The 11833-nt window shown below is 38.2% G+C and overlaps 1 protein-coding gene across 1 annotated transcript; it reads right to left on the reverse strand.

The window, feature by feature from the left end:
• Positions 1–714: 714 nt before the first annotated feature.
• Positions 715–1272, reverse strand: LOC140142234 (uncharacterized). The gene has a single exon (XM_072164201.1). The coding sequence runs from the start codon at positions 1270–1272 to the stop codon at positions 715–717; it is 558 nt and encodes a 185-aa protein (XP_072020302.1).
• Between the last annotated feature and the right edge of the window lie 10561 nt (positions 1273–11833).

Consider the following 11833-nt stretch of genomic DNA (forward strand, 5'->3'; position numbering starts at 1 on the left):
GCATTTGACAGGTTTTCTTCCATTGGGACAGTAAGCTCAATGATGATAACTGTTTTGGTCCTTTCAGAATAGATTGTAATATCAGGACGTTTTGCAGGCTCTGTGATTATGGGAGGAAATATTACTTGCTTATGTTGCTCATCCATAAGGAATTCCCAGTCATTGGCCTTCTGTAAGAGGTTTGTTGGATCTCTTTTTGGAAGAGGCAGTGTTGGATTCCGGTAGGTTACACCATCTGCAGTGCGGAATTTGATAGTAGTCATATAGTTGGTATCTTCTGGATGGGTGTACGACTTCTGATTTGCCTCTTCAATGAAGGGCATTATGCCATTTGCTACAGCTTTCAGTGTCTGATCATGTTTCCAGTTGTATCTACCACTCTGCAGAGAATAGTTGCATCGATTTAAGATATGGAATAGAGTGCAATTATTATGATGGCATAGATGGCAGGATCCAAGGTTGGTCTTTCCCAGAGTTTCAAATTAGCTGGTGATGGAAGTTGGTCGTGGGTGGCATTGACATGGAAAGACAGGAGCTCTGGTGTCCATACATAAAGGAGCTTCTTCCAGTATGTATCTACTTGCATGGCAGAGTCCTATCTGAGCCATTGTCCTTGTTTGGCGCATCCATAGGGGTACACAAGCATGTCATCTTCATCTACGTCTTTCACCAGACTAGTGAGGCATTTCCTGTGTTCTTGGGGTTTCATGTCTCTTAACACAGTTTCTGGTTCTTTTTGAAACCAAGGCCTGCTATGTCTGTTTGACCTCTGCACATATCATTCAGTATCAGATGTCGCTCTCTTTGTTCAAGTTCTCTGACTCCATTCCACCTAGGTTGCTTTGCTTTTCTTTGTAGGCAGTCTTTGTAGAGAGTCTGTGTTTTTCCATCTATAGAATACTTGTTGAAATGATGCTTGGTGACTTGCATGTATTTTACAGAAGTGGTGAGTCTTGTTAGGTGAAGCCCATACTTCTTCCTGTTTCTGTATAGAGCACTGTTGGTGGTACATCTGTTTATTCCTGCCCATTTTTTCAAGTATTTGGTGCAGGTAGCTTCCAAGCCCTCGATGTATGTATTTGGGAAGTTGTAGATGGTAAACTCCCATGTCATTTTGGGTAGGATTGCATTATTATATATCCACAACTTCATGATTCCATTGAGTAGGCTTTTGTCTGTCCTTTTCAGCATGTCTGTTAGTTTATGCTTTACAGACTCTCTGATTTCCTTATCTTTCATATCTTTGAAGATAAGCTTGCCGAGGAATCGCATGGGTTGGTCGTGGATATACGCAATCTCTTCTCCATCTATTGTCAACTTTGGATCGTATGCCACATATTGGGTTTTATGTCCCTCTTACTTTTGTTTCTTATTTGGGACAATTCTCTTCATGGCATGGGACCGACATTTGCTTGACTTTGCCTTCATTGATCGAGTCCACCTCAGGAAGTCATTAACAACGTTGACCAGTTTCTGACAGTCTTCTGGGTTTCTTGCAGTTATAGTAAGGTCATCAGCATAAGCTTTGACTGAAGATTTGATGGATGAATCCTTCATGCAGTATCCCAGATGGCTGTGTTGGTCAAGAAGATCAAGGCAAAGATTGAATACTGCCAGGAATAAGATGCAAGATAGTGGGCATCCCTGGAATACTATGCTGCAGTGTATCCAATCTGTTGTCCATTCCTTAGTATTTACATAGATGTAACTTTCATCATAGTAGTTAAAGATCATCTTCCTGATGTGGTCGGGAACATGGTACCAATCTACTGCAAACTAGATGAGATTGTGTGGCACGGTATCATATGCATTTTGTGGGTCAAGCCACGTTGTCACAATCGGTTTTTCATTAAATGTAGGCTTGAATCCAAGCATCTGCCAAGATCTGTTTTTATTCGGATTTTAAATGTATATATTAGGCGCTACTTTCTAGGTAAAATTGCAAGTGGTGCTATTCTGAAAATGGGATGAGTAAACTTGATAGTCTTCGCGGTCCATTTTTTTTTTTGAAAATTCAAAGGTCAACAATATATTTATTTTTGTTTGTTTACTTGCTTGTTTATTTGTCTGTCAGGAAATCATCAGTTTGAAAAAATTGAGTCGCTTCGTAAGGTTGGTAGAGCCATTTGAATAGAGGCCATTTTGTACACAAAAAAATATATGGGGCAATTTATTACAACTGTGTACTCTGAAGATTTCACATCACCAAATAATGTCTCTAAAGGCCTTCCGTCCCGATGCAGTGTTTTTAAATTTCAGTAACTGTTGACTAACCATAAATCAATATAAAAATAAATAATGAATTGGGCAGTTTTTGTGAAAAAAATATGCCAGTTATTAAATGTAAGCTTGAATCCAAGCATCTGCCAAAATTTAAAAAGAATCTGTGTTTTTGTTCGCATTTTAAATGTATTTCTCAAGACGCCGTGCCTGTTTCTCGGTAAAATTACAAGTGGTACTATTCTAAAAATGGGATGAGCAAACTTTATAGTCTTCGCGGTCCAGTAGTTCGAAAATTAAGTGGTCACAAATATATTTATGTTTGTTTGCTTACTTGCTTGTTTGTTTGTCTGTCAGGAAAACATCAGTTTGAAAAATTGAGTCGCTTCGTAAGGGTTGTAGAGCATTTGAATAGAGGCTATTTTGTACACAAGTATAGGGCAATTTATTACTATTATGCACCCTGATAGGATATCATGCAGCTGAACGGATAACCTCTATTTTTCCCGTTGCTTCCCTTTCCGAAACGTGAGAGACTTTTGATTTTTGCGCCCTTGTAAAAATGTGGGAGTCATGTCTCCCCTGTCACCCACTGGGATTGACGCCTCTGCCACTTCAGAAACTATGAAGATAAACAATTGAAGTGAATTCATACTTACATCATTATTCTTGGCATTAACATCTGCGCCCTTGTCCAGCAGGATTTGTATGCAAGCTTCTTTTTCATAATAGACAGCACGATGTAATGGGGTCCAACCCTGTAAACAACATAATATTAACGAGAACAATAAATACTGAACATGTAGCTGTAAAATATAGTATGACCTGATGTCTATAAATAACATTTGTGTAGAAAAAAATAGATCACCACAATAAACTATCAATTTTCAAAACATAAAAAAGCACAAGAGATATTCAGGGAATTATAACTAATCGAAAAAAAAATTACCGCAATAATTGATTGTATATTTTTATCATGTCAAAATTATCCACTTCTATTGACTGATTTGTCTTTATATAAATTCATATTTTTGCATTTCGGGAACAAGCATTATAGATGTGCTACTGAAAGGGACAAATAGCAAACGTGAAAGCATCTGATAAAGACAAGATCTGACATCAAAAGTAAGATATAGGTCTACTTATATAAAAGTATTCCGTTTTACTCTCATTGCACGATAATGCTGTCGAATTCGGTATGGTACGTACCCCAGTAGAATGCACCGATACACAGCAGCATTCGCCATTGGCGAAGTGTTTTTAAAATTCGTTAAAAAACAACAACTTGAATTTAATGCTAATTTATTGCACATTCTAAGGAAGTCTGATTACGTTGTTGAAATAGCCGAGTGGGCAGGCTTTTCGATGAAATATTTTTGTGTAAAACCTTAAGCATCCTATATATAAAAGAATATATGCATATTAACTGCACAACATAACGATTCGTGGTACCCAATTGTGATACAGTTGATGTCGTTTAGGAGACAGATAATTTTATTTCAATTTTATATACGCCAAAATATTTTTTGAATTTAGTGAAAATGAAGAATGAAATGATTGTGACAAATTACATAAAACCCCGACAAAGTTTACTGTTTCGTTGTTATGGTAATTTAATCTTCCATTTTCTTAAATAAACTTGGGGGTTCTATGCGAAAATCTTATTTAAAAAGGGGGAACCCAACGTCTATACTAATACTAGTACATTGCTCGGAAAGATAGCATGCACGTGCAGTCAAAATCGATATATTGTATCGGTATATTCTATACCTTGTGATGTGCCCTGATTAATTTAATTTGATTATCTTTGTTTACAATTAAAATCTATTTTATGAGACATTTTAGGGATTCCCCTTTCTTGCATCAACTTGATCAAAAACAAATTGAATCATTTCTAAATTTGGAATATTTGGAAACCCCCTGAGGTTGTAAAATGAAAGTGATGTAATGGGATTTCCCCTCAGGAAGTGATGTAATGAGAAAGGTTAATGTTATAATTAAGGCTTGGGAATTTCCAAGTTCTCATCATGTGTATTAATACTGGGGATTTCCCAGGGCCTGATATATAAGAAAAGGTAAACATATTTCTTCACAGTTGATAGTGTTGATCTGGGCTTGCTAGCTAATATGCTTACAGTCCAATTCCTTCAAAGAAAGGAAATTGCAAACCAGAAATATTTCATGTAGTCAAAGTACTACTATTTACCAGTGTTGTCGGAGCAGATCTAGAATACGTCAAAGAACGTACTTCTTCCAAGAAAGGAAATATATTCTTCTGTCGACTTGCTGAAGTCTGGTATTTTGATTCAACGCAACTGTCAATATAAGTGGGGACAACTGCATCGCAGTCCTGCATCCTGAAGATATTGTGTGAAAGGTGGAAATAGCACCAAGTTTGGAGAAAGCAGCGCAAGGAGTTAAATTTGGAGAACTGCGCAAGGAGTTTAGCATAGGAGAACGGCGCAAGGAGTTTAGTATAGGAGAACTGCGCAAGGAGTTATAAACGTGTTTGGAGAACACCATTTTCGTATAAGGATTTTATACGCAAGGATTTATCAATGCAAGTGTACAAAGGACTTCGCTGATTTTCGCAGGACAAATGAATAAGGATATATTACAGCAGTCGTCCAGAACATTGCAAGAACTTTATGATCGCCAAGAAGAAGAATGCTGGCTAAGTACAAAATAGATAAAGAGTGATTATATTTGATTATTGTGTATGTGCATTTGTTGTCATATATTGTACCAATAATAACGTGCTTTCAATTAATGACTTAGATTTTGTTAGCATAATCAAACAGTGTATTTGTGTTGTGCATTCGTGTGAGTTCGGGTAAAAGGTGATTTTGGCCTTGAGTCAAGTACGACTCGTAACAAAATTGGGGGCTTGTCCGGGAATTGGAAATAGTACTAGAGCTTTGTCACCTGGTTTGAACACTCTTTCCCTGGCATGTTGATCATACCATTGTCTCATTTTGGCCTGACCCTGTTTCAAGTTTTCTTTGGCGATATCAGTTGCTCTGTTAAGCCTATGCTTAAAATTGGAGACATAATCCAATAAATTGATATCTGATTTCTCATTGAGCCACTTTTCTTTCAACAACTTTAAGGGCCCGCGCACTGTGTGTCCAAACACTAACTCAAAAGGACTAAATCCTAAAGTTTCCTGAACAGCTTCCCTAGCAGCAAACAACAACAAGTGCACTCCCTCATCCCAGTCCCTCTGAAATTCCAAACAATAGGTCCTGATCATGTTTTTCAATGTTTGGTGGAACCTTTCTAGTGCACCTTGTGATTCTGGATGGTATGCACTTGAGGTATACTGTTCTATACCTAATTGATACATGACCTGCTGAAATACTCCAGAAGTAAAGTTTGATCCTTGGTCTGACTGTATGGACTTGGGGAGCCCCACAAATGTGAAGAACTTAGTTAAAGCTTTCACTATAGTCACTGCTTTAATATTTCTCAAGGGTATGGCTTCAGGAAAGCGTGTTGACGCGCACATAATTGTCAGAAGGTACTGATTACCTGACTTAGTCTTTGGTAGGGGGCCTACACAATCAATAATAACCCTACTAAATGGTTCATCAAAGGCTGGAATTGGCTTTAATGGAGCAGGAGGTATTTTCTGATTTGGCTTCCCTACTACTTGGCATATGTGACATGTTTTGCAATATTCAGAAACATCTTTTCTGAGAGTGGGCCACCAGAAATGTCTCAGAATTCTTTCATGAGTTTTCTTAACACCCAAATGCCCTGCCATGGGACTATCATGTGCTATGTTAATAACTTCAGTGTGGTATACTTTTGGTACCACAATTTGATGCACTACCTTTCACTCTTCATCGGCAGGTACATCAGGTGGGCGCCACTTTCTCATTAGCACACCATCTTGTCTGTAAAAACAGACAGAATTTTGTTCTGCTTCTTCTAGGGTCAATGCCCTTTGATTGATCTCTTTGAGTTCTGGGTCATTTTGTTGCTCCAGAATCAGCTTGTCATGACTTAATGGGTCTCTCAATGTTTCCCCAATTTGTTCATGCTCAGAGGATGTGTCATTTTCAGGGGTCTTTTTATCCCCTGGAGAAGGAAGTTTATCTTCTTTCTCATTCAACTTTGACACAAAAGTGTCTTCCAAATTGTAGCCTATGTCATCAATTTGGTTGTCCTCAATTGTTTCTAATGAGGCCTTCTTACTCATTGCCCGTGTCACTGCACATGCAGGAAATATCTCCTTTTCCTCACTACTATCATCCTGTAAACAGGGCTTATCTGTAACTATTGGGTCAGGAAAAACCTTCCCCCCGGCCAAGTCATTTCCTAGCAACATGGACACTCCTTTAACTGGCAATTCGTGTCTAACTCCTATGGTTACAGAACCAGAAACTAAGTCAGATGTCAAGTTAATTTTGTGGAGAGGTACATTAATAATTTCCATCCCAATACCCTGGATCAAAGCATTACCAGCTGAACTATCCTCATTAAAGGGCAAAGTTCCTTCCAGAATCATAGACCGTGCACAACACGTATCTCGCACAATCTTGATGGGCTTTGGACTACCATTGTCACCAAGTGATACTACTCCCTCTAACACAAATGGTTCAAATTCCTCACACACCTTGTCTGTGTCACCTCCCTTTGTGGGAATTCTTGTTTTTTAATTTGACTGACTTGTTTCTTTGACTCAAGTGACACTGCACATCCTACAGTATTACTAGCAGTTTGCTGCTGTTTTTGTGCATCTTGTTTGGCTTTTAAGGTCCGACACGTGGTCACTGTATGTCCTGGTTTCTTACAGAAATTGCAAAATAATTGGGATTTAAATTCAGTCCCACCTGTTGGTCTGGTACCTGAACTCCATGGGGTCCCTCTACCACCAGCACTATGCTGTGAATTAGACCAGGATCTGTGATTGGACTGAGATCTCCCTTCTTGTGTACCACCCTGATTTGCTCTAGGTTGGTTTTGGCTGAACCTGTTTGAATAACTTCTGTTATGACTAAATCTACTCGCATTCAACTTGTGCGTTAAGCCATAATCGTGCGTTAAGCCATAATAATGCAAAATTTGTTAGCAAATTTGATCTTTTAAAAGGGTACTGGCAGGTTCCACTCACAGACCGTGCCAAAGAGATTTCTGCTTTTTGTACACCATTTGGTCTTTACCAATACAAAGTCATGCCATTCGGTTTGAAAAATGCACCAGCAACATTTTAGAGAATGGTAAATCAAATTGTGGCAGACATAGAGGGATGTGAAGCGTATGTAGATGATTTGATTGTTTACAGTCAAACTTGGGAACAACACATGGAACAACTCCATCAATTGTTTAAGGAGCTGTCTGAAGTACAGTTGACAGTCAATCTGGTAAAAAGTGAGTTTTGCCATGCCACAGTCACATACTTGGGATATGTTGTAGGTCAAGGTCAGGTGAAACCTATCAAAGCCAAAGTTGAAGCAATTGAGCAATACCCCACACCTGTAAACAAGAAGGCACTCATGAGATTTCTAGGAATGGTTGGCTATTATAGAAAGTTCTGTCCAAACTTTTCAGAGATAGCAAGTCCTTTGACTGATTTGTTGAAGAAAGATGCAAAATTCATTTGGTCAGAACAGTGTGAAAATGCTTTTCACAAAGTCAAATCAATACTCATGAGTTCACCAGTACTTACTGCACCTGATTTTCAGAAGCAGTTCAAATTGACTGTTGATGCCAGTGACATAGGCTGTGGAGGTGTTGTGATGCAAGAGGGTGAAGATGAAATAGATCACCCCATTTGTTACTTTTCAAGGAAATTCAACAAGCACCAGAGAAATTACTCCACAATTGAGAAGGAGTGTCTAGCATTGCTATTGGCACTGCTACATTTTGATGTGTATTTGGGTGCCACAGTATACCCTGTGCTTGTTTTCACAGATCACAATCCCCTCACCTACATCAACAGGATGAAGAACAACAACCAAAGACTGGTGAGGTGGAGTTTGACCTTGCAAGTGTACAATCTGGACATCAAACATATTAAGGGAAAAGACAATGTAATGGCTGATGCCTTGTCCAGAATTGCATAAAAACTGACAAACAAAAATTCCTTCAAAAAAGAACTTGTGTGACAAGTAGTCACTGTGTATGTGGAGTTAAGCACTCAAAGTTAATATTATGTTGACGTTGATGTAAAAGAAGAAAACAATTAAGAAAGTTTTCATTACATTCAAACTTTCTTCTTTTAAGGGGGAGGGTGTGATGTGCCCTGATTAATTTAATTTGATTATCTTTGTTTACAATTAAAATCTATTTTATGAGACATTTTAGGGATTCCCCTTTCTTGCATCAACTTGATCAAACACAAATTGAATCATTTCTAAATTTGGAATATTTGGAAACCCCCTGAGGTTGTAAAATGAAAGTGATGTAATGGGATTTCCCCTCAGGAAGTGATGTAATGAGAAAGGTTAATGTTATAATTAAGGCTTGGGAATTTCCAAGTTCTCATCATGTGTATTAATACTGGGGATTTCCCAGGGCCTGATATATAAGAAAAGGTAAACATATTTCTTCACAGTTGATAGTGTTGATCTGGGCTTGCTAGCTAATGTGCTTACAGTCCAATTCCTTCAAAGAAAAGAAATTGCAAACCAGAAATATTTCATGTAGTCAAAGTACTACTATTTACCAGTGTTGTCGGAGCAGATCTAGAATACGTCAAAGAACGTACTTCTTCCAAGAAAGGAAATATATTCTTCTGTCGACTTGCTGAAGTCTGGTATTTTGATTCAACGCAACTGTCAATATAAGTGGGGACAACTGCATCGCAGTCCTGCATCCTGAAGATATTGTGTGAAAGGTGGAAATAGCACCAAGTTTGGAGAAAGCAGCGCAAGGAGTTAAATTCGGAGAACTGCGCAAGGAGTTTAGCATAGGAGAACGGCGCAAGGAGTGTAGTATAGGAGAACTGCGCAAGGAGTTATAAACGTGTTTGGAGAACACCATTTTCGTATAAGGATTTTATACGCAAGGATTTATCAATGCAAGTGTACAAAGGACTTCGCTGATTTTCGCAGGACAAATGAAGTCGTCCAGAACATTGCAATAACTTTATGATCGCCAAGAAGAAGAATGCTGGCTAAGTACAAAATAGATAAAGAGTGATTATATTTGATTATTGTGTATGTGCATTTGTTGTCATATATTGTACCAATAATAACGTGCTTTCAATTAAAGACTTAGATTTTGTTAGCATAATCAAACAGTGTATTTGTGTTGTGCATTCGTGTGAGTTCGGGTAAAAGGTGATTTTGGCCTTGAGTCAAGTACGACTCGTAACAACCTACAGTAGTGATCGCCATACGTCAAGTGTTTCTAGAATGTTTCTAAAATAAGACAATTTTTAATGCTAATTTATTGCACATTATAGGGAAGCGTGGTTACCGTTTGGAAATCGCCGAGTGGGAGGGTTTTCAATGAAATATATTTTGTGTTAAAACTGAAGCATCTTATGTATAAAAGAATATATGAATATTAACCATTGTTAACTGCACATCATATATAACTATCCGTGATACCCAATCGTGCTAAAAATTAATGTGGTTTAGGAGGCAGAGAATTTTATTTCAATTTTATATACGCCAAAATATTTCCTGAATTTAGTCAAAATTAACACTGAATTGATGGTGAAAATTGTATGCAAATTTTACATAGGTCCCGACTAAAGATTACTGTTTCGTCTTTATGGGAATCTAATCTTTTAATACTTGAAAGAAACTTTGCGGACCTACGTGGACCTTTCCTATAAATTGCAAAAGTTCTGACCGTCTTAGAAGAAAAATGGTAGGCTGACTGTGCTCCATACCTCGCAACCGACGCGATGTCCTGAGCAGAGCACGTGGCCGAAATCAAAATCGATTGATGTATTGTGTATGTACAGGCTCCTCGTATTAATGGTCTGTATGCGCTTGAGAATTCAACAATATTAATAATGGTAGCTCTATTATAATACACATTAATGTTTTTAAGCAGATAAAATTTCAAACTATGGTACGTTTTCTGTATTTACTTGTCACGTGGTATGTTGAACTAATGAAGTTGCGATTATATGTTCAAATTTGCAAGATGGCACCAACAAGTCAGGTGGCCGAGGGGTCAAGGCGCTGGTAATATATCGATACGGTATACATGATAGCGGGCTAGTGCAGCTAGAACGAAATATCCTTTTTCTTTAATTTCATATTATGTTAGGGAAATGTGGCTGGGAGAATTTATGTATGACGAAGAGTTCTATACCCAATATGTTGGAATTGATTATATGTTAAAAATTCAATGGCTACAATGTACCGATAGGTCAAGTGGTCCAATGGATTGGCGCGCTGTACTGAAGTATACTGATGTAGCCACGATTAGCGGCTATAGTTGCGGCGTTGGTTCAAGGCCCACCTTTGCCGAACTAAAATTCCATATATTTTTTTTTTATTTCATTAGGGAAATGGGGTTGGGCGAATTTATTTATGGCGTAGGAGTGGCACCACGTTACACTTTCATAGCAGGTTATTTACATGTTTAATACAACATGATATATTGTGATCAAATCGGCCTAAATATATTTGTTGATCGTTTGGTGGTGGGGTTAGACAAATTATTTTGTACAGGAAATCTCTGAATGGGCCTTTAAGTAAAAACATGAATTAGGAAAGAGTTTGAACTAGACTTAGCTGTGGTCTAAGACCACGAACACAGCCGTGTTGTGACCCCTAATGACCTTTAACCCCAAAATATATGAAAACGCCCATAGACATTGGCTAATGGCAATGCATGGGTGCACGTGGCACAACTTTGCTATGTTATTTGTGGCAGAAGGGGGCATTTTTAAGGTTTTTCGTCTCAGACCGGAAGTGACCCCTTAATGACCTTTAACCCCAAGTAAAAAATACCACATATGAATTGGGTAACCACAATTTATGTGTGAACATACCATTACTGTCCTATGTTTTTCTTAGCAAATAAAAAATTTTGAAGGTTTTTCGTTTTATACCAGAAGTGACCCCTTAATGACCTTTGATCCCAAATCTGTGAGGACCCCATAGACACTGTAATAACAATTCATGTGCGCAAGTGGTGTCATTGTCCTACGTAATTTGTGGGAGAAGAAGCATTTTAAAGGTATTTCGTTTTATACCGGAAGTGGCCCCTTAATGACCTTTGACCCTAAATAAAAAAAATACCACATATACACAGGGTAACTACAATTGATGTGTGAACATACTGTTAATGTCCTATGTTTTTCTTAGCAAATAAAATTTTTTGAAGTTTTTTCGTTTTATACCGGAAGTGACCCCTTAATGACCTTTGACCCCAAATCTGTGAGGACCCCATAGACACTGGATAATAACAATGCATGTGTGCAAGTAGTGTCACTGTCCTACGTAATCTGTGAGAGAAGAAGCATTTTGAGTTGAAATCACGTTTTTGACCCCTATGACCCCTGCGTGACCTTTGGCCCCACGAGTTTCATATGACATGTAGGGGCATGGTCAATGATGGTTGTGACCAAGTCAGGTCAAAATCGGTCCAAGCATGTGTGTGCTAGAGCAAATGTAATGGTCGGCAGAAAGAAGAAGAA

This window comes from Amphiura filiformis, chromosome 20, assembly GCF_039555335.1.
Source record: "Amphiura filiformis chromosome 20, Afil_fr2py, whole genome shotgun sequence".
Classification (NCBI taxonomy): Eukaryota; Metazoa; Echinodermata; class Ophiuroidea; order Amphilepidida; family Amphiuridae; genus Amphiura; species Amphiura filiformis.

Coding starts and splice junctions, on each gene's coding strand:
- LOC140142234 (XM_072164201.1), bottom strand. CDS start 1,272: ATGCGATTCCTCGGCAAGCTTATCTTCAAAGATATGAAAGATAAGGAA.